Source organism: Pseudophryne corroboree, chromosome 2, assembly GCF_028390025.1.
Source record: "Pseudophryne corroboree isolate aPseCor3 chromosome 2, aPseCor3.hap2, whole genome shotgun sequence".
Classification (NCBI taxonomy): domain Eukaryota; kingdom Metazoa; phylum Chordata; class Amphibia; order Anura; family Myobatrachidae; genus Pseudophryne; species Pseudophryne corroboree.
Genome location: NC_086445.1, coordinates 56,436,945 through 56,460,698, shown reverse-complemented (window position 1 = coordinate 56,460,698; position 23,754 = coordinate 56,436,945). Strand labels below are relative to the sequence as shown.

The window sequence follows — 23,754 nt, the reverse complement described above, 5'->3', positions numbered from 1 at the left end:
GATATCAAATTTGTAGAATTTTACAAACGTGTTCTCCCCTGACCACGTAGCTGCTCGGCAGAGTTGTAATGCCGAGACCTCTCGGGCAGCCGCCCAAGATGAGCCCACCTTCCTTGTGGAATGGGCCTTAACCGATTTAGACTGTGGCAGGCCTGCCTCAGAATGTGCAAGTTGAATTGTGTTACAAATCCAACGAGCAATCGACTGCTTAGAAGCAGGCGCACCCAACTTGTTGGGTGCATACAGTATAAACAGCGAGTCAGATTTTCTGACTCCAGCTGTCCTGGAATATATTTTCAGGGCCCTGACAACTTCTAGCAACTTGGAGTCCTCCAAGTCCCTAGTAGGTGCAAGGCACCACAATAAGCTGGTTCAGGTGAAACACTGACACCACCTTAGGGAGAGAACTGGGGACGAGTCCGCAGCTCTGCCCTGTCCGAATGGACAAACAGATATGGGCTTTTTTGAGAAAAAAACACCAATTTGACACTCGCCTGGTCCAGGCCAGGGCCAAGAGCATGATCACTTTTTATGTGAGATGCTGCAAATCCACATATTTGACTGGTTTTAAACCAATGTGATTTGAGAAATCCCAGAACTACGTTGAGATCCCACAGTGCCACTGGAGGCACAAAAAAGGGGTTTGTATATGCAATACTCCCTTGACAAACTTCTGGACTTCAGGAACTGAAGCCAATTCTTTCTGGAAGAAAATTTACAGGGCCGAATTTGAACCTTAATGGACCCCAATTTGAGGCCCATAGACACTCCTGTTTGCAGGAAATGCAGGAAACGACCGAGTTGAAATTTCTTTGTGGGGCCTTCCTGGCCTCACACCACGCAACAAATTTTCGCCACACGTGGTGATAATGTTGTGCGGTCACATCCTTTCTGGCTTTGACCAGGGTAGGAATGACCTCTTCCGGAATGCCTTTTTTCCCTTAGGATCCGGCTTTCCATCGCCATGCCGACAAACGCAGCTGCGGTAAGTCTTGGAACAGACATGGTACTTGCTGAAGCAAGTCCCTTCTTAGCGGCAGAGGCCATAAGACCTCTGTAAGCATCTCTTGAAGTTCCGGGTACCAAGTCCTTCTTGGCCAATCCGGAGCCATGAGTATAGTTCTTACTCCTCTACGTCTTATAATTCTCAGCACCTTAGGTATGAGAAGCAGAGGAGGGAACACATACACCGACTGGTACACCCACGGTGTTACCAGAACGTCACATCTATTGCCTGAGGGTCCCTTGACCTGGCGCAATACCTGTCCCGTTTTTTGTTCAGACGGGACGCCATCATGTCCACCTTTGGTATTTCCCAACGGTTTACAATCATGTGGAAAAAACTTCTCAATGAAGTTTCCACTCTCCCGGGTGGAGGTCGTGCTGAGGAAGTCTGCTTCCCAGTTTCCATTCCCGGGATGAAAAACTGCTGACAGTGTTATCACATGATTTTCCGCCCAGCGAAAAGTCCTTGCAGTTTCTGCCATTGCCCTCCTGCTTCTTGTGTCGCCCTGTCTGTTTACGTGGGCGACTGCCGTGATGTTTTTCCCACTGGATCAATACCGGCTGACCTTGAAGCAGAGGTCTTGCTAAGCTTAGAGCATTATAAATTTACCCTTAGCTCCAGTATATTTATGTGGAGAAAAGTCTCCATACTTGATCACACTCCCTGGAAATTTTTCCCTTGTGTGACTGCTCCCCAGCCTCTCAGGCTGGGCTCCGTGGTTACCAGCATCCAATCCTGAATGCCGAATCTGCGGCCCTCTAGAAGATGAGCACTCTATAACCACCACAGGAGAGACACCCTTGTCCTTGGATATTGGGTTATCCGCTGATGCATCTGAAGATGCGATCCGGACCATTTGTCCAGCAGATCCCACTGAAAAGTTCTTACGTGAAATCTGCCGAATGGAATTGCTTCGTAGGAAGCCACCATTTTTACCAGGACCCTTGTGCAATGATGCACTGTTTTTAGGAGGTTCCTGACTTGCTCGGATAACTCCCTGGCTTTCTCTTCCGGGAGAAACGCCTTTTTCTGGACTGTGTCCAGAATCATCCCTAGGCACAGCAGACGTGTCGTCGGGATCAGCTGCGATTTTGGAATATTTAGAATCCACCCGTGCTGATTGTAGCAGTATCCGAGATAGTGCTACTCCGACCTCCAACTGTTCCCTGGACTATGCCCCTATCAGGAGATCGTCCAAGTAAGGGATAATTAAGACGCCTTTTCTTCGAAGAAGAATCATCAATTCGGCCATTACCTTGGTAAAGACCCCGGGGTGCCGTGGACAATCCAAACGGCAGCGTCTGAAACTGATAGTGACAGTTCTGCACCACGAACCTGAGGTACCCTTAGTGAGAAGGGCAAATTTGGGACATAGAGGTAAGCATCCCTGATGTCCCGGGACACTATATAGTCCCCTTCTTCCTGGTTCGTTATCACTGCTCTGAGTGACTTCATCTTAATTTGAACCTTTGTAAGTGTTCAAAAAAAATTTTTTTTTTTTTTTTTAGAATAAGTCTCACCTAGCCTTCTGGCTTCAGTACCACAATATAGTGTGGAATAATACCCCTTTTCTGTAGTAGGAGGGGTAATTTAATTGTCACCTGCTGGGAACACAGCTTGTGAATTTTTTCCCATACTACCTCCTTGTCGGAGGGAGACTTGGTAAAGCAGACTTCAGGAGCCTGCGAAGGGGAAACGTCTCGACATTCCCATCTGTACCCCCGGGATACTACTTGTAGGATCCAGGGGTCCTGTACGGTCTCAGCGCCATGCTGAGAACTTGCCAGACGCGGTGGAACGCTTCTGTTCCTGGGAATAGGCTGCCTGTTGCAGTCTTCTTCCTTTTCCTCTATCCCTGGGCAGATATGATCTTATAGGGACGAGAGGACTGAGGCTGAAAAGACGGTGTCTTTTTCTGCAGAGATGTGACTTAGGGTAAAAAACGGTGGATTTTCCAGCAGTTGCCGTGACCACCAGGTCCGATGGACCGACCCCAAACAAGTCCTCTTCCTTTATACGGCCATACTGTGCCGTTTGGAATCTGCATCACCTGACCACTGTCGTGTCCATAACATCTTCTGGCAGTTATGGACATCGCGTTTATTCATGATGCCAGAGTGCAAATATCCCTCTGTGCATCTCGCATATATAGAAATGCTCTATAGTCAATAAAATACTGTCCCTGTCAAGGGTATCAATATTTTTAGTCAGGGAATCCGACCAAGCCACCCTAGCTCTGCACATCCAGGCTGAGGCGATCGCTGGCCGCAGTATAACACCAGTATGTGTGTATATACTTTTTATTATATTTTCCAGCCTTGTCAGCTGGTCCTTGAGGACGGCCCTATCTATAGACGGTACCGCCACTTGTTTTGATAAGCGTGTGAGCGCCTTATCCACCTTAAGGGGTGTTTCCCAACGCGCCCTAACTTCTGGCGGGAAAGGGTATACCGCCCATAATTTTCTATCGGGGGGAACCCACGCATCATCACACACTTTATTTAATTTATCCGATTCAGGAAAAACTATGGTAGTTTTTTCACATCCCACATAATACCCTCTTTTGTGGTACTTGTAGTATCAGAAATACGTAACACCTCCTTCATTGCCTTTAACGTGTGGCCCTAATAAGGAATACGTTTGTTTATTCACCGTCGACACTGGATTCAGTGTCCCTGTCTGTGTCTGTGTCGACCGACTAAAGTAAACGGGCGTTTTAAAACCCTTGACGGTGTTTTTGAGACGTCTGGACCGTACTAATTGTTTGTCGGCCGTCTCATGTCGTCAACCGACCTTGCAGCGTGTTGACATTATCACGTAATTTCCTAAATAAGCCATCCATTCCGGTGTCGACTCCCTAGAGAGTGACATCACCATTACAGGCAATTGCTCCGCCTCCTCACCAACATCGTCCTCCTACCTGTCGACACACACGTACCGACACACAGCACACACACAGGGAATGCTCTGATAGAGGACAGGACCCACTAGCCCTTTGGAGAGACAGAGGGAGAGTTTGCCAGCACACACCAAAAACGCTATAATTATATAGGGACAACCTTATATAAGTGTTTTCCCTTATAGCATCTTAATATATATATAAGCATATCGCCAAATTAGTGCCCCCCCTCTCTGTTTTAACCCTGTTTCTGTAGTGCAGTGCAGGGGAGAGCCTGGGAGCCTTCCCTCCAGCCTTTCTGTGAGGGAAAATGGCGCTGTGTGCTGAGGAGATAGGCCCCGCCCCTTTTTAGGCGGCCTCGTCTCCCGCTCTTAACGGATTCTGGCAGGGGTTAAATATCTCCATATAGCCTCCGGAGGCTATATGTGAGGTATTTTTAGCCAAAATAGGTATTCATTTGCCTCCCAGGGCGCCCCCCTCCCAGCGCCCTGCACCCTCAGTGACTGCCGTGTGAAGTGTGCTGAGAGGAAAATGGCGCACAGCTGCAGTGCTGTGCGCTACCTTTAGAAGACTGAGGAGTCTTCTGCCGCCGATTCTGGACCTCTTCTTACTTCAGCATCTGCAAGGGGGCCGGCGGCAAGGCTCCGGTGACCATCCAGGCTGTACCTGTGATCGTCCCTCTGGAGCTGATGTCCAGTAGCCAAGAAGCCAATCCATCCTGCACGCAGGTGAGTTCACTTCTTCTCCCCTAAGTCCCTCGTTGCAGTGATCCTGTTGCCAGCAGGACTCACTGTAAAATAAAAAACCTAAGCTAAACTTTCCTAAGCAGCTCTTTAGGAGAGCCACCTAGATTGCACCCTTCTCGGCCGGGCACAAAATCTAACTGGCTTGGAGGAGGGTCATAGGGGGAGGAGCCAGTGCACACCACCTGATCCTAAAGCTTTACTTTTTGTGCCCTGTCTCCTGCGGAGCCGCTATTCCCCATGGTCCTTTCAGGAACCCCAGCATCCACTAGGACGATAGAGAAAAAGGAGGTATTGTACAAGGAATAAGGAAAATCACAGGCTGCCGGTTCTGTCATATGAATCGGGAAGGTTCTGTCAGCTACTGAAGATCAGTTCTGTATCCGGGAGATGTGTTGCAGACTATGGCGCCAGTGTGACACGGGCGCATATACAATGGGCGTACAGAGAATGTGAAGCGCAGTATGGAGCTGTCATACAGATCAGCTGTAATGTTTATGTATTTCTGCAAGAAGCAATTGAAGGGGAGAAGCTGTATAAGCAGAGTAGACTCTTATACTGTACCTAACAAACATATGGGCACAGGACAGAAAGCCCTGGATATTAATATCAGCATATATTCACATGTGTTACATGGCGGTTCTATCTGTAGCGTAGACACAGTGATATCCAGCTTACTCATTCCTTACAGAGTCACATGATGCGGGCCTGTTGTAAGAGCTGCATTTGTCACAGCCATGACTATCATAACCGCAGCAGCATAGAGGCTACATTCTCCCATTTAGCAAATTGTCTTGTTAATAGCAAACATGACATGGACACTTGGCGATTCAATTGTTGTTTGGGTGCCCACCACTAGAGGGCGCCCTCCGGCAGCAATTCCATTGTCCTGCTGTATGGGCTCACAAGCTGCCGCCGTCGCCAGTTCTGCTCGCAGCCTCCCGAGCTGGTCAGAAGGTAATGTTGACGTTCGGCATGTCGGCAATGTGATTTTGCATTCAGCTTACATGTATGCCCAACCCTACCCTAAACTTAGAATGGTCTGTCGACATTGACAATGTCGATACTCTCACAATGTCAACATTAAATCAGTGCCGGCAAGTTAAATATGGACATTCTATCCATGCTGACATTCAGGCCATGTCATTATTCTGAATGTTGACATTTTGAGTGCATACCTTGCTGGGACTATTACGGTATGTATCTCAGATATTGCAGCTGCTCACTCACAGGGGGAAATGTACTAATCCTTGGAGAGAAATAAATTGAAGAGAGATAAAGTATCAACCAATCAGCTCCTAGCTGCCATATCACAGGCCGTGTTTGAAAAATAACAGGAGCTGATTGCATGCACTAGCAGTATTTACTATATACGGGCGCTCTTCACACCGTCGTAAGGGGCTATGCCCCCTTAACCCTTGCATACCCTTGTGGCGTGCAATATTTTTATTATATGGAGTATTACATCCAATCATAATTGTGTGAGTGGTTAAATATTGCACGGACAAAGGGCGTGAAATGGTTAAGGGGTGGAAGGCCCTTGCAATGGCGTGAACAGCGCACGCAGGGCCTGGTGAATCACCTAGTAGGTGCTTTGGTTGGGGGAGTAGGGGGCGCATGGGAAGAGGCGAATGGGATCCTGGGGTGCGACGGGAGTGGTGCCGCAGGTGGGGGAGGGTGCGTGGGTGTTGCGGGTGGTGGTCCGCAGCCGCTGCGGGTGGGGGAGTAGCAGTTGCAGGGGTTGCCCCGGGTGAGGGAGGGGGCGGATGCAGTGGTGCAGCGGGAGGTACTGGTGCGGGGTCGCTGCAGGTGGTGGAGGGGGTCCGGAGCTATCGGGGGTGCTGGAGGGGGTGTGTGGGGGAGCCGCGGATGGGGCCCGGAGGTACTGTGAGTGGGGGAGGGGCGGGTAATGCTTCTCCTGCTTCTCCTCCTGTGAGCAGCTAAGCTGCTGTCCTCCCTTTGGCAGTGGCTCTCCTGGAGACTCGCACAGCTGGCAGTCCTATTGTTCGCGCCGGTGTCCCAACACACCGCATTACAGAGAAGATGTACGCAATAAACTACAGCTCCCAGCAGCACTAAGGGGCGGAATGCTTCGGCGCTAAGGGCTGCTGGGAGTTGTAGTTTATGTAGTGCGTCTACTTCCCTGTAATGCGGCGTGTTTGGACACTGGTGCTAACAATAGTGACTGGCTGGCAGAATCAATGTAAAAGGTGAGAGTGCTGTGCAGTGTCAGTGACACTGCACACAGGGCCGGCGCTAGCCGCTCAGCAAAGGGATGCAGTGCAGGAAGGCACCAGGAAGGAGAGTTCTCCCTGCTCTGCATCCCTGTACTGAGCTGCTGCTGCCGGCTGCTGTCACACATGCAGCGGCGCCAGAAGCACAAAACCTTTTCTACCCCTCGGCGCCGGCAGCACAAAGCCTCCTCTCCCCCCTCCCCTCCCCTGTGTGACATTCAGTGGCCGGGAGGGAGCCAAAGTGGGCGGGGCTAGATGGGAGTAAGGGGCGGAGCTACACGGGACCATGCTGCAGCAGGAGGATGAGTTGCTACAGCTTCGGCCAGCCAGACTTCATTAGATAAGTGACTGGAAAGAGAGTGAGTGTCTGTGTATATACAGTGTCTGTGTATACTGTATATATGTGTGACTGTGTATGTGTGCAATGTATGTACAGTATGTATGTGTGTATGTGTGTTTGTATATATATGTGTCTGTTGTGTGTGTGTATGTGTGACTGCTGCATAATGTGTGTAAGCATCACTGGTACAGGGTGCGTTACGTGTGTAAGCATCACTGCTACAGGGGGTGTTACGTGTGTAAGTACTACAGGGGTCATTATGTGCGCTGTGCGTTTGTAAAGTAAGCAAGGGTGCAAATTTATAGTTTGCAGGGGGGCGCCGAACACCCTAGCACCGGCCCTGACTGCACACCCACTGCACTGCACAGTACCGTCACCTTTTACATTGATTCAGCGTCCATACATACCCTCTGCGATATCACCCTCTCTATCCGCTACATTAGCCATCTCGGGGCTTCCAGGCCGGCAGCCCAGGTACTGTGTTGCGGAGTCCGGGCCTCTGGGGATCTGGGCGCGGCTGTGGTGGGGAGGCACTTCTGTGACATCACGCGCAGAGGAGGCTCTGGGGCTCAGAGAGTATGCGGCGCAGGAAGGCCTATGAAAGCCTTCCGCTGCGCCGCTTTCATACACATCTATGCCGGTGGCCGCGGCAGCATTTGATCCAGCTGTGGCGCGGCTAGGGAGTGGGGATTGTTGATGCCGGAGGGGGCAGGTGGATTGGCAGTTTTTAGCAGCTGTGCAAACGCTATGCCGCCGCCCACTGGGAGTGTATTTTAGCTTAGCAGAATTGCGAACGAAGGGATTGGAGGGCGGGTACAAAACATTTTTGTGCAGTTTCAAAGTAGCTTCAGACCTACTCGGCACTTACGATCACTTCAGACCATTCAGTTCCTGATTTGACGTCATGAACACGCCCTGCGTTCGGTCAGCCATGCCTGAGTATTTCCGAACACTCCCTGAAAATGGTCATTTGACACCCAGAAACGCCCTCTTCCTGTCAATCACTCTGCGGCTGCCTGTGCGACTGAAAAGCATCGCTAGACCCTGTGTAAAACTACATCGTTCGTTGTAATAGTACGTCGCACGTGCACATTGCGCTGCATACGCATGCGCATAAGTGCCGAGTTTTTGACTGATTGCTGCACAGGGAACGAATGCAGCTAGTGATCAATTCGGAATGACCCCCATAGGACGCTGCAGTAAAAGGATGTTTCCCCCCTATCTACAGCACAGAGACTTGCTGCGGATGCAGTGGCATACCCTCCAGCTGCACCTTTTTGGAAGGTACAGTCCCTGTTTTTTATGGTCTGTGCCATTTTTTGACTCTCCAAGCTTTCATTGAAAGTATAGGAAAAGGGGCATGGCCACTCCGCTGTACCCATGGCCACGCCCCCTTTTCGAATTTGCATCAATGTTTATGTGTAAATTGTTGGAGGGTATGTTGCTGCAGATGCAGTGGGCCTATTTTGGGGTGTGGGGCTGGAGCTGCAGCTCCATCAGTCCCATTGCTAATCCTGCTCTGTGAAAACACAGCAGGCAAAGGGCAGAGCCTCCCATTGGATGTAACCTGTGTGGGAGGGCGTTTCTCGCCCAATCAGCTGTGGACTGGGTGTGATAGACCTGCCACTAACCCAATGAGAGCTTCTAGCCACGCCCAGCGTTAGAAACCCAGGCACAGAATCACAGGGCTATTATATAGGAGATATTTATCAAGAGGCCCAGACCATGCACTCTCTAATGGTTTGCCGAGCCTCTATGGAAACTGGCCACACCCCCCTCTGGAGGCTGACCACACCCCTAAGCATGGACCCCTACCACTGCATTCCCCCCTGGTGGGCCCTTCACGCCCTGGCCCGACACTGTCTCCAAGGCTTAGTACAGTACATCTGCCTCATAGTGTGACCAGGCCTGGCGTACACATTCTCGTAATCTTACATTTCTATCCCAGTGTTTTTTCAAAAAGCCTCAGAATCCGATATGTATTGTGACTACACTAGATCTGTAAGCAAGCTGACTGGAAGTAGAGCGCCTGGCACGGAGGCGCCCCCAGGCCTGTACAGCAGCTGGCTAGCTTTGCCCTGGCCGCTTCCACATCACAGCTCAGTACAGATTGCAGATAGAGAAATGTGTGCCAGCAAACAGCTAAAAATAAAATCACTCAGACCAGACCTGATCTCCTCTCCTAGCACATGCATTTACCCAATCGCACTGCGTGGAGGAAGCCATTTTGTGGGCTAATCCACTCACTCATTAGAATGCCGCCTATTCTGTCCCTTGGCTGCATTAGAATACTATCCACCTCACAAAGTGGCTGTATCATCCGTGTGCCTCACAAAATGCCTCAGAGATGTTGTGGTTCAGACTGGCTGCACTGACAAAAATAGTTAATCCACAAAATGTCTGTTTCCACTTGTCTCTGTTATAAAGCTCACACTGGGATCTGGAGGATGGCACTGTACGGGTGGTATTCATGTGACCGCCGGTCAGCTGACCGCCAGTCACATGACCTCCTCCACGAGCCCGACGGCTCACTTTCCCGATGGTCGGCATGCCGACCAATAGGGACTATTTCCACTCGTGGGTGTCCACGACTCCCCGCCGGGATCCCGGCGTCGGTATGCTGCCGGGATCCCGGCGTCGGTAAGCTGACCGCCGGTCAGCCATACTACACTCCACTGTACATGTGTCTTAGCGTACCAGGTTTAGCAGAAAGGAAGGTCTGGGCTGTATGGTAGGGAAGGCAGAAAACAGCATAATTATTATCCTCTAGGCCATCACCTGCTCTGCTGAAGAGATTTATGCATCGTAACGCTCCAGTAGCACCAATACTGCCTATACAGTATCTCCATGTTCACCAATGTCTGTTGGCCACATATTACAGATCTGTGTTCTACTGCTAACACAAACTCTCAGTCCACAGTCATAAGACGCTAATGCATAGGTCTGCAAACTCGGTCCTCAGGACCCCACACAGTGCATGTTTTGCAGGTCTCCTCACAAAATCACAAGTAAATAATTAACTCCACCTGCGGACCTTTTAAAATGTGTCTGTGAGTAATTAATACATCTATACACCTGCTGGGTTACCTGCAAAACATGCACTGTGTGGAGTAATGAGGACTGAGTTTGCAGACCTATGCGCTAATGTGACTAGGCGGGCGATTAAAATTTCCGCTTGTGCAAAAGACCGAACCCTTCTGCACCTGAAATGTTACCATATTCCGTGGAATCGCCTGCTCGTGGGACCTAGTACAAATATGTGGAGGAGGAGAGTCCTGCAATTCCCTCAATGGCCATTTCACCAGCTGTTCTTTGTCTCAGCCATTAAAGATTGCTGCCAGTGATTGATCAGATGACATGTGAACCACAAGCACCAGCATACCCACCCAATCAATGACTGCCAGTGCATTTTGGGACATACAGTTCCACAATAGCACCCCCCTTCGCCTCCCATAAAAGAAGTATATAGCTTGCACACACATGCACTTTTACTGCAGCCAAGTGCTATATGTAACATTGCTATATACAGTGTACCTCACACAAGTGACAGAAGCAGTGAGAGTCACAAAGCAGTCGCCTGTGATTGTCACCAAGATAAGACGCGTAACCGGCAGCTGTGATTGGATTACACTGGGAGGAATGGAGATAAAGACACTATAGGCGACATTTTATTGCTAATACAATGATTCCAGAATGATCCTAACTTTTCTATATTACCAAGAAGCAATCACTGTGTAGGATGTAGTACTTCCTAGAGGTGAGGTAAGAACGACAGCCCCGTATAGCGCTGTAATACTCATATACTGCAACAGCAACCAATATCTCATAGAAATATCACAACCTCCGCTCACTGAGATGTTTAATTACATCCACATTGTACGTATCCACCATGCTAACACGTACCAGCCACACAGCGGTCTTACAGATCCCACTGATCGCATGATGCCAGCATAACACACACACAGACTGTGCTGGGCAGTAAACAAAAAGGACATCTGATTTTACAGGGCAATGATAAAGAGCTGGTGATCTCTCACACGTCCTCTGTGCTCATTCCCAGGCTCCCGGGAATCACCTATTTACTGCAGCTCAGTCTACTGAAACTAAACACACAAGGAAAACCACTGACCTCTAGAGATAGATAGCAGTGCATCCATCCTCTCCCTCATCCTGTCTCCACTACACTCTGCTCCTCACCCTGGGGTACATTTACTAAGATTCGTATTTTCCAAATTCATGTCCAAGTTCAATCACGAATGACATCGACAGTGTAAAATTGCAACTTTTTGAATTGATTACGATGGATTTACTAAGCTGTCGTATTCGGGTTTTTCTTTTGTTCCGATGTCGATGTCATTCGTGGTTTTTTACCTATTTTTACGGCAGTGATTAGCAAAACACTGACGACTTTTTTTACAATCAATCTCGGCCGGATCTGTGTGATCCGTGCTGGGGTTTATTTTTTTTTTTAATTAAACACTGTAAAATAATTAAAAAAAATGCGTGGGGTCCCCCCTCCTAAGCATAACCAGCCTCGGGCTCTTTGAGCCGATCCTGGTTGCAAAAATTTGGGGGAAAAAATGACAGGGGTTCCCCCATATTTAAGCAACCAGCATCGGGCTCTGCGCCTGGTCCTGGTCCCAAAAATACGGGGGACAAAAAGAGTAGGGGTCCCCCGTATTTTTAAAACCAGCACCGGGCTCCACTAGCTGGACAGATAATGCCACAGCCGGGGGTCACTTTTATATAGTGCCCTGCGGCCGTGGCATCAAAAATCCAACTAGTCACTCCTGGCCGGGATACCCTGGGGGAGTGGGGACCCCTTCAATCAAGGGGTCCCCCCCCCCCCCAGCCACCCAAGGGCCAGGGGTGAAGCCCGAGGCTGTCCCCCCCCATCCAATGGGCTGCGGATGGGGAGGCTGATCGCCTTTGTTGTAAAAGAAAAGATATTGTTTTTAGTAGCAGTACTACAAGGCCCAGCAAGCCTCCCCCGCATGCTGGTACTTGGAGAACCACAAGTACCAGCATGCGACGGAAAAACGGGCCCGCTGGTACCTGTAGTACTACTACTAAAAAAATACCCAAAAAAAGACAAGACACACACACCGTGAAAGTATAATTTTATTACATACATACACACATACATACATACTTACCTTAAGTTCCCACGCAGGTCGGTCCTCTTCTCCAGTAGAATCCAAGGGGTACCTGTTGAAGAAATTATACTCACGAGATCCAGGGGTCCAGGCTCCTCGGGAAATCCAGGGGTAATCCACGTACTTGACAAAAAAAACAAAACGGTGTCCCGACCACGAACTGAAAGGGGACCCATGTTTGCACATGGGTCACCTTTCCACGAATGCCAGAAACCCACTTTGACTTCTGTCTAAGTGGGTTTCTTCAGCCAATCAGGGAGCGCCACGTTGTAGCACTCTCCTGATCAGCTGTGTGGTCCTGTCCTCACTGACAGGCAGCACACGGCAGTGTTACAATGTAGCGCCTATGCGCTACATTGTAACCAATGATGGGAACTTTCTGCTCAGCGGTGACGTCACTTTAGGTCAACCGCAGGGCAGAAAGTTCCCATCATTGGTTACAATGTAGCGCATAGGCGCTACATTGTAACACTGCCGTGTGCTGCCTGTCAGTGAGGACAGGACCACACAGCTGATCAGGAGAGTGCTACAACGTGGCGCTCCCTGATTGGCTGAAGAAACCCACTTAGACAGAAGTCAAAGTGGGTTTCTGGCATTCGTGGAAAGGTGACCCATGTGCAAACATGGGTCCCCTTTCAGTTCGTGGTCGGGACACCGTTTTGTTTTTTTTGTCAAGTACGTGGATTACCCCTGGATTTCCCGAGGAGCCTGGACCCCTGGATCTCGTGAGTATAATTTCTTCAACAGGTACCCCTTGGATTCTACTGGAGAAGAGGACCGACCTGCGTGGGAACTTAAGGTAAGTATGTATGTATGTGTGTATGTATGTAATAAAATTATACTTTCACGGTGTGTGTGTCTTGTCTTTTTTTGGGTATTTTTTTAGTAGTAGTACTACAGGTACCAGCGGGCCCGTTTTTCCGTCGCATGCTGGTACTTGTGGTTCTCCAAGTACCAGCATGCGGGGGAGGCTTGCTGGGCCTTGTAGTACTGCTACTAAAAACAATATCTTTTCTTTTACAACAAAGGCTATCAGCCTCCCCATCCGCAGCCCATTGGATGGGGGGGGACAGCCTCGGGCTTCACCCCTGGCCCTTGGGTGGCTGGGGGGGGGGGACCCCTTGATTGAAGGGGTCCCCACTCCCCCAGGGTACCCCGGCCAGGAGTGACTAGTTGGATTTTTGATGCCACGGCCGCAGGGCACTATATAAAAGTGACCCCCGGCTGTGGCATTATCTGTCCAGCTAGTGGAGCCCGGTGCTGGTTTTAAAAATACGGGGGACCCCTACTCTTTTTGTCCCCCGTATTTTTGGGACCAGGACCAGGCGCAGAGCCCGATGCTGGTTGCTTAAATATGGGGGAACCCCTGTCATTTTTTCCCCCATATTTTTGCAACCAGGATCGGCTCAAAGAGCCCGAGGCTGGTTATACTTAGGAGGGGGGACCTCACGCAATTTTTTTTGAACAAATAAGCACTTTCCCACCCCTTCCCACTGATATACATGCATGGATCTCATGGATCCGTGCATGCCTATCCAATCACGAATAAAAAAAAAAGGTCTGTTTTTTTTTTAGCACTTTTTTACGAGTTGTAATTTTTCACGGCAGTGTTTGTTTGTTTTTTGCTTTGCACTTCTTAGTAAATGACCGAGATTCATACTTAAACAGCCGCGTTTTGACCGATGGTGTATTCATTCGTAATTTTTTACCTGAACTTGCAAAAAATTACGAATGCCCTCATCACTGCCGTGATTAGTGCTTAGTAAATTACCGAGATGACACTTTGATGAAAAAACGGCATCTCGGTCAAAATCGGGAGCTTAGTAAATTTCCCCCCCTGTCTCCACTACACTCTGCTCCTCTCCCTGCCTCCACTACACTCTGCTCCTCTCCCTGCCTCCACTACACTCTGCTCCTCTCCCTGCCTTCCCTCATCCTGTCTCCAGTACACTCTGCTCCTCTCCCTGCCTTCCCTCACCCTGTCTCCAGTACACTCTGCTCCTCTCCCTGCCTTCCCTCATCCTGTCTCCAGTGCACTCTGCTCCTCTCCCTGCCTTCCCTCATCCTGTCTCCAGTACACTCTGCTCCTCTCCCTGCCTTCCCTCATCCTGTCTCCAGTACACTCTGCTCCTCTCCCTGCCTTCCCTCATCCTGTCTCCACTACACTCTGCTCCTCTCCCTGCCTTCCCTCACCCTGTCTCCAGTACACTCTGCTCCTCTCCCTGCCTTCCCTCATCCTGTCTCCAGTACACTCTGCTCCTCTCCCTGCCTTCCCTCACCCTGTCTCCACTACTCTCTGCTCCTCTCCCTGCCTCCACTACACTCTGCTCCTCTCCCTGCCTTCCCTCATCTTGTCTCCAGTACACTCTGCTGTCCTCCCTGCCTTCCCTGATCCTGTCTCCAGTACACTCTGCTGCTCTCCCTGCCTTCCCTCATCCTGTCTCCAGTACACTCTGCTGTCCTCCCTGCCTTCCCTCATCCTGTCTCCAGTACACTCTGCTCCTCTCCCTGCCTTCCCTCATCCTGTCTACAGTACACTCCTCTCCTTGCCTTCCCTCATCCTGTCTCCAGTACACTCTGCTGCTCTCCCTGCCTTCCCTCATCCTGTCTCCACTACACTCTGCTTCTCTCCCTGCCTTCCCTCATCCTGTCTCCACTACACACTGCTCCTCTCCCTGCCTTCCCTCACCGTCTCCACTACACTCTGCTCCTCTCCCTGCCTTCCCTCATCCTGTCTCCAGTACACTCTGCTCCTCTCCCTGCCTTCCCTCACCCTGTCTCCAGTACACTCTGCTCCTCTCCCTGCCTTCCCTCATCCTGTCTCCAGTACACTCTGCTCCTCTCCCTGCCTTCCCTCGTCCTGTTTACAGTACACTCTGCTCCTCTCCCTGCCTTCCCTCATCCTGTCTCCACTACACTCTGCTCCTCTCCCTGCCTTCCCTCACCCTGTCTCCACTACTCTCTGCTCCTCTCCCTGCCTCCACTACACTCTGCTCCTCTCCTTGCCTTCCCTCATCCTGTCTCCAGTACACACTGCAGCTCTCCCTGCCTTCCCTCACCCTGTCCCATGTACACTCTACTGCTCTCCCTACCTTCCATCATCCTGTCTCCAGTACACTTTGCTCCTCTCCCTGCCTTCCCTCATCCTGTCTACAGTATACTCTGCTCCTCTCCCTGCCTTCCCCACACCCTGTCTCCACTACACTCTGCTCCTCTCCCTGCTTTCTCTCATCCTGTCTCCAGTACACTCTGCTGTCCTCCCTGCCTTCCCTGATCCTGTCTCCAGTATACTCTGCTGCTCTCCCTGCCTTCCCTCATCCTGTCTCCAGTACACTCTGCTCCTCTCCCTGCCTTCCCTCATCCTGTCTACAGTACACTCCTCACCTTGCCTTCCCTCATCCTGTCTCCAGTACACTCTGCTGCTCTCCCTGCCTTCCCACATCCCGTCTCCAGTACACACTGTTCCTCTCTCTGCCTTCACTTATCCTGTCTCCACTACACCCTGCTGCTCTCCCTGCCTTCCCTCACCCTGTCTCCACTACACTGCTGCTCTCCCTGCCTTCCCCACACCCTGTCTCCACTACACTCTGCTGCTCTCTCTGCCTTCCCTCATCCTGTCTCCACTACACTCTGCTCCTCTCCCTGCCTTCTCTCATCCTGTCTCCAGTACACTCTGCTGTCCTCCCTGCCTTCCCTGATCCTGTCTCCAGTACACTCTGCTGCTCTTCCTGCCTTCCCTCATCCTGTCTCCAGTACACTCTGCTGTCCTCCCTGCCTTCCCTGATCCAGTACACTCTGCTGTCCTCCCTGCCTTCCCTGATCCTGTCTCCAGTACACTCTGCTGCTCTCCCTGCCTTCCCTCATCCTGTCTCCAGTACACTCTGCTGTCCTCCCTGCCTTCCCTCATCCTGTCTCCAGTACACTCTGCTCCTCTTCCTGCCTTCTCTCATCCTATCTCCACTACACTCTGCTCCTCTCCCTGCCTTCCCTGATCCTGTTTCCACTACACTCTGTTCCTCTCCCTGCCTTCCCTCATCCTGTCTAAAGTACACTCCTCTCCTTGCCTTCCCTCATCCTGTCTCCAGTACACTCTGCTGCTCTCCCTGCCTTCCCATATCCCGTCTCCAGTACACTCTGCTCCTCTCCCCGTCTTCCCTCATCCTGTCTCCAGTACACTCTGCTCCTCTCCCTGACTTCCCTCATCCTGTCTCCAGTACACACTGCAGCTCTCCCTTCCTTCACTCACCCTGGCTCCTCTCCCTGCCTTCCCTCACCCTGTCTACAGTACACTGAAGGTCTATGGGGTTGATGCAGAGATGAGCGCAAGTTGGACACAATTACACCCACATCGCATGCACAGAGAAAAATGTGGATGGTCGCTGTATGCCAAGATGTATACATCTATGCGACCGCTCCTATACATACACCTGGATTCATATCCATTGTCCTGATCAGGACGAACTTGTGTCAGCCATATCCTTGGCGCAAAAACTCTGCATCACCCGTTATTCCATCCATATGCTATTGACCAAATCCCTCCATAACTTTCCCAACTTACGAGCACCCTGTCACCACTACAGTTAATGCATTAGCAAAGCGAAGTGCGCAGTACAGACAATCGGCTTCACTCTGGCTATCCAGGGCACTTCGGCAACAGGTTTAGGAGGTGTGTTTGTTCATTTGTAATTACTTTATTTGCTAAAAGTATTTTACCACATTACCGCACAATTGTCCTTCTGCTACGTTTTTAGGTTTCCCTGTCAATGATCCCTAAAAGGCAGCAGTTCAGCAAAACCATATTCTATACGTAAACCAAACATCAACCATGTAAGTATCTCTGCTTGTAAGACAAGTTGTTGTAGTAATACTGAATATCTCAAGCAAGGATCAATAAATAACACCCCTTGGTCTTGGCTACTCACTCTCGTGTGGCAACGTGAGCTGGTAATAGGCCAGGTACTTACCAATCGTTGTCGTGAGAAAAGACACCACCTCGGACTCCTTGCCATCGTTGTAAAATGCCAGGTGCCAGATTCCGGAGTCCAGGTATTGAATGAACCCCGTCTCGTGACTTGACAAAGGAACCACCCCTCTGTGCAGCCTCTGAGGGCCTTCCAGGCTCCGAGCCTCCTGGGCGAGCAGACGTCTTCCGTCCAAAAGTTCCACAAAGTCAAACTGAAAGTGCAAACAAATCAAATGTGTTTAATATTTACCCCCATAATTAAAATACATGTATCATCATGTACCCTCACTTTCTAGCCTATATTTTTTTTCCTTAGTTACCCCTTTACCCACAGAAGAAGCAGACACGGGTGTTCCACACGCCTCAGTGATTTTACTGGTTCTCTCCGAACGGGTAGTCTGAACAAGATGGCTGACACCACTAAGTCTTAATAATGGGCCAATTAGATTACACCCTTACTGAACTGACGGGCTGAATATGGTCTTATCTCACAATATGGCTACCGCTGTGTGTAAGTGACGGACCGGACAGATCTTGTTACCTGCGTGTGTGATGGAGGGAGGCCTCTTCTGCCATAGATCCCAACAAGAGCTGCTTTTCCCAAGGACACGTTGAACTTCAGATGAACAGGATGGTCTATGAAAACCTGGGATCTCCAGAATATGCCGGGAGGGATCTTCTGTGACGCTCTCCTGCCGACATCCAGCTCTCCAGAGTCAATAAAACTGTCGTCAGGGAAAAGGTTTCCGGGTTTTGCTACATGGATAGAGGAAAGAGACGTTATCCAGAGGAGCAAGCGCAGCCGGCGGTCATGGAGACAGACGACAAACATTCAACATGGACATGTGAGATACATGGATAATGGAACATATAGGGTTACCGGCTCGTTATCATGGTGCGCCCCTGATTTTACGTATTTGTCCGATTAAGTGTCCCCATTTTTAATAACTGACCAACTGCACAATAAAAAAAATCCCTCTTCTGTATGTATTCATTTAATTCTCCCCATTTACTTCTAATCACTGAGCCTTACAAGGTAGCATCTCCTGAAGAGGAGCATTCTATATGCAAAATTACTTTAGCATCCAATTCAAGTGACATGATGGGTACAGTAGTGCTACACGGTTCACCAAGATAATACAGTGTGAGACATGCTTAGATGGGTCAACCCTGCAACACAGTGTACCCGGGTACCATTTAATCAGTTGCTAACAATGAATAGAGTCATAAAGATTTTTGATGCAGTAGAAGGCTGACAGGGGGGAGAAGCAGCACTTCAGGATGCGGAGAGGCGACAAAGCACAGCACAGCAGTGGTGATCAGGCACTGTAGGCATCTGACACTGGCGAGCGCAGCAATTAATAGGTGCTAAGAGGGTAAGGACAAGGACTCATGAGGTTGTCGAAGACATGAAACAGAGGTGAGGGGCCTTTGCCCGTAAGAGCTTACAATCTAATGTATGTAAACAGCAAGGTCTTAGCAAAAACGACAAATTACAGAAAAAATAAAGCTACATGCAGGTAGATTTTCCGGCTTGAAGGACACAATACACAGAATAAAAAAAAAAAAAAAAAAAAAATTTATATATATATATATATATATATATATATATATATATATATATATAATTTCTTTTTTTTTTTTTAAACATAACATTGTCACACTTCTATTAACTGGCTGTCCTGAATAAGCTATGTATCTATGTATTTCCTCAGTATAGGATCACGCCGTATAAAAGGGGTGCCGTCTCTTTAAATGATATCAGCGCAGGTCTCACTGTATAAATAAAGGACACTGGGTGACGTCTGATTGAAAGGAGCGAAACTCCAGATTTCTATTTAGATAACGACACAGTAGCAGGGCCTTAATGGGACATTCTAATCAACACTTCCATAATAACCCTCATTTTAATCTTATTTTTAATCTAATTTAATTTAGCTCCCACGTGTTTTAAGCAAAACATTTATTCGCTGAGCAATTTTGTTTTTTTTCCAATTTCTTCTCTTTAATCGCAGAGAACTGGTTTCTCCCAGCATCAGCCTGAGCGGGGGACAGTACTGAATACAGAAGCTATTTATCTCTGTTATATTAAACCCAAGATCTAAATATTGCTTTGGACACTTGAAAAAAAATAATCAAAAGAGGGTTTGAGTATTGTTTTAGCGCTGATCTGCCGGTCGCTAGTGAGATAGAGGGTACTTTTTTTCCCTCGCTGCAAGAACACAGCGGACAACTGCAATGTAATTTGGATTTAGCGTTCCTTTGATAGTGGTGCAAAGGATACATTGGGCTCGATTCTATAACACCCCAATCACAATTCCACCCCAGGCGCCAACGAGGTGCGTAAGAAATGATACCAAATTGTCAGTCTTATACAAGCTTGCACCCACTTTCCCCTTTACACCTATCTACAGGATGACACAAAACAGTAAAAACCAATACGTAATATCCCAACATTATAACGCCATAGAACCATCATGGTCAAGCTAATGGTGTACTTGTGATGTTCCCGATGAAGTGTTTTTCCCTTCTCATCAGTCATTGCTGACGTGGTCCAGTCGTATAGCGGTTTCTGTAATAGGATGGTCACTGTGCAGAATTACCACCAACAATGCCCTAACCTTATGCAGAGGTCACACAGACACGGTGATAGGTAATAGGTGCAGCAGTAGCAAGAGTTCGATGGCTATGCAGTTATCATTGGTTACAAGTTTGTTTAAAATGCACATTTACCAGTAGAAGTGCCATTTTGAAAAGGCAGACGACCAATTACGTTATGATCCTGAAAAATACAATATCCATGTGGGGCCCTAATGATCAAATGAAAGAAACCCCTTTTTATTTTACCTCATTAAAATTAAGTCATTCACCAAGAACATCCCTTTCCCTTCTCATCCCATTCCTACACACAGCAGTGGCAGCCATTTTGTGAGAAAACTAAATTATTAGGAAAACGCAAACTATCAATTTAATTGCCAATCCCAAGGCACAAGGAAAGTTGTGCCGCATTCCTCACTTATGCCTCTAGTTCTTCGTGAGCCCATATGATGATTATTGATTTGGACCACAAATGGCCGCCTCCGCTATTGCAGATGGATAGGCCCACTTAACAGTATACAGTGCTCCTGCATTATAAATCCAAGCCAAAGCGGTCATTAGTGAGAGTGGCATTATAAAGAGGAATTACTGATTAATTACTGCTCATATTTCATAATAAAATTGTCATGTTCTAGAACAATCTACCGGTGTCCTATATTATCCCCCACACAAACTGCATTGCAATATGGAGAGTCCACAACACCGAGGTGATCCGTACTGTCTGAGGTAACCTGATGAGCAGAGACACTGTGCCATATACCCAGCCCAAGGGAGCGACGACCCCCAGCCTCAGAGACTATTACTAACTTAACACTAATACATGTAAATGCTTGGATATTCAACAGGGACGACTCCAAGCGTGTATGCAGGTTGTGTTGGTGCGCGGGAGATGTCACTTCCTATCCGCTTGTCCGCTGACAATGTTATTTCCTTCAAGCTGGTGACAGTAAAGCAAACGCGTAATCTGCATGCCAAATCCGCTCACATTTCTAAGTAAATACAAATGGCACATTTTACTTTCCTACTGCAAAGGAAACAGCCAGGAGCTACAAGCAGTGCACTGAAGACATCCCGACTTAACAACTGCTAGTACTAATCCTCTCTGATATCATCGAGTCCTACAGACATAGATCCACAGGAAAACTGCACTCAATGCACATGCTGTCACAGAAATATATGCACGCCCGTCCTAACGCAATCCCAGCTAACGTGCATCTTCACAAATACAGCCATATTGATAATAATAATTATTATTATTATTGCATAAAGCATCTGCGACTACAGCTGATTTTTTTTTTTTTTTCAAACATGTTTTATAGTCAGAGTTAGAGTTGAATAAAAATATATAAATATATTACAGAAAGAGGCCCATTAATTTTGACAGGCAAATTACTTTTATTTATGGGATCAGGAAATTTGGCATCTGGTTTGGATTAGAAAAGACCACTGACCGGGCAGGTTAAACCCACCTGAATATTAAGTGTCAGAAATTACCCCACACATTTTTTTATTAAAGCAACTGCATTGTACATAATATATAGGTGGGTATATATATATTTATTTAACCTCATGAACTGCATTGAATACCTGGTACACATGGAGCAAGAGAAAGACAGAATGCCGACACCAGTCTATTGTGTGAAAATCGCAGTGTGCGTGCCCGCAACGTGGACCCACATACATCTAACCTCCTGATACGTTAAACAGCCCTTCCAGTTACGCCATGCCGTGGAGTGACTCTTCGGGGGGGGGGGGTATTCAATTGTTTGAAAAGTCAGTTGGGTGTCTGTTTTTTCCAATCTAATAGACAGGAAAAAAACAAGACACCCAACCGACTTTTCAATCATTTGAATTCCCCCCAATATGTGCAACTTTTTCCATTAAATGCGTCTTATTCACAAAACTATGTCAAGTGGAGGGAAGCGGTTAAAATACCGCTAGCCAGGATCCTGGCGGTCACAATGCAGACGCCGGAATCCTGACTAGCTGGGAAATGCCGCCGCCGCCATTCCGAGCCACCGCGCCCGCAAGGGGCTTTCAAGCGCTCGCCCAGCTGCCGGCATACTGGTGGTCGGGATGCCGCTGTCTGTATATCGGCTGCCGGTTATTCATACTTAACCCGAATAGGAAACACAAGCAGTTTATGTAGATTAAAATGATATGCTGCATGCCTATATTCTGTGTGCAACCGCAGCTGTATCTGCAAATGAAATGCTACGCTATAGTGCTCTCCTAGAAAACACCGTAATGTAGCATTTTGTATGCAGACGCACACAGGATATAGGCATGCCGCATATCATTTTAATCAGCAGAGTCTGCATGTGCACCCTATTCATATAGCGATGTGAAAAATATGCATCTTTGGCAAAAAAAAAAAAAAGACGCCCAACGCTAACAGAGTTGTCAGCTTACTCATGCCAGGTATCTCCTGCTACATGGCGTATTGAGGCAAGATGTACAGGACACATCTGTATGTGCGGGGCACAATGCACCTACACAAACATGCACAATTCTGCCACTTGCGCCCACCTGTGCCTGGGATCGGAGGGAAGGGGACATTGGCTATGCACATTTAGGCGATGTTCGCGCAAATTCAGCTCATATACACCTGCAGAGACTCCTGTTAGGAGGCGTATCATTGCACACATTACAGTGCTGCATAGAAATATTGTATTTTAACTAGAGATGAGCGGATTCGGTTTCACTCGGTTCTCAAAACCGAATCTTCTTGGCTCACGGATGTCACGTGTTTTGGATAGCCAATAAGATTCGGTTTTGAGAACCGAGTAAAACCGAATCCGCTCATCACTAATTTTAACAAGTTGTTGTTTTTTTTTTTTCATTTTGTGTAATGGATGCTTATTTTACCAACAGCCCCCCATTGTAGACGTTCATATTACATTGTTGGAGTAGAACAGCTAAAGGCTAAGTATTGCTTGGAAGAGTCAGTAGGTGGCGCTGTCCCCTAAACTATCATTGTGCAGCCTCTCTATATTGCGATAGTGTACGATCATACCGTTTTACAGTTTAATCCTCCATGCTATGTTATGAAGTTCACCTGTACGCAATATTTTTTTTTTGCACGCGTCTCTTCCTACGTTCTATGTACAAATGTATCAAACTCGGAATACGCTTCTTAGAGTGAAAACCTTGGTCTGCAAATACCATGAACGAGAACATGCAGCTACAGGACACATGTATTTTACATACCCCTCTACAAAATAGACTGTGACGATGTTCAAATTAGAATCCGGTGACAGTTGCAAAGATCACGATTGCTGGCTAGCTGGTAGCATTTGTTAATCATGTTCTAAAATTAGTAGCAAAAAGGTTAAAGAAAACAAACAGAGAAATCTAGCTGAAGGAGAGCTATGGCTTTTCAGCAGTAGCCCCGGGGGTCACAGAGCTGCCGACTCTGCATAACGTCTACATTGTTGTCATCCACTGCAAACCTGCAACGGTATCATCATTTCCTACCCAATTAGCCAATTTGTAGCTTTAGAGAACCTAAATTATAATCACGACCTGTATTTATCCAACTATACGAGCGGGTTTGGTAAATGTAAATGGGATGCTCATTTGCCCCCTGATTCTGGAAATAGCATCTGGAAAACATCTTCCAAAGTATATTGATGATTTGGAACAGAGCGATAGGTTAAAGCGCAATGAGCAATTACACAGCTCAAACCAGGGCAGATCGCACTGGGAATACGCCAGGAATTTCAGATGCGAGTCCTCTATTGCTTTTCCTTTCATTTCCAGAACTGAAACGATCCAGATATCCGTTAATTGTTCCGTATCGTCTGCTCCATGCG

At 48.2% G+C, this 23,754-nt stretch overlaps 1 protein-coding gene across 7 annotated transcripts in view; it reads right to left on the bottom strand.

The window, feature by feature from the left end:
• TENM4 (teneurin transmembrane protein 4) overlaps window positions 1–23,754 on the bottom strand; it is a 1,727,786-nt gene that overhangs the window by 206,706 nt on the left and 1,497,326 nt on the right. For all 7 annotated transcript variants that reach the window (XM_063951320.1, XM_063951326.1, XM_063951322.1 and 4 more), the window contains 2 exons: window positions 17,883–18,097; window positions 17,343–17,553 (listed from right to left, as the gene is read on the bottom strand). In XM_063951320.1, the coding sequence (XP_063807390.1) occupies window positions 17,343–17,553; window positions 17,883–18,097 (426 nt within the window). The remainder of the gene's footprint in view (window positions 1–17,342; window positions 17,554–17,882; window positions 18,098–23,754) is intronic.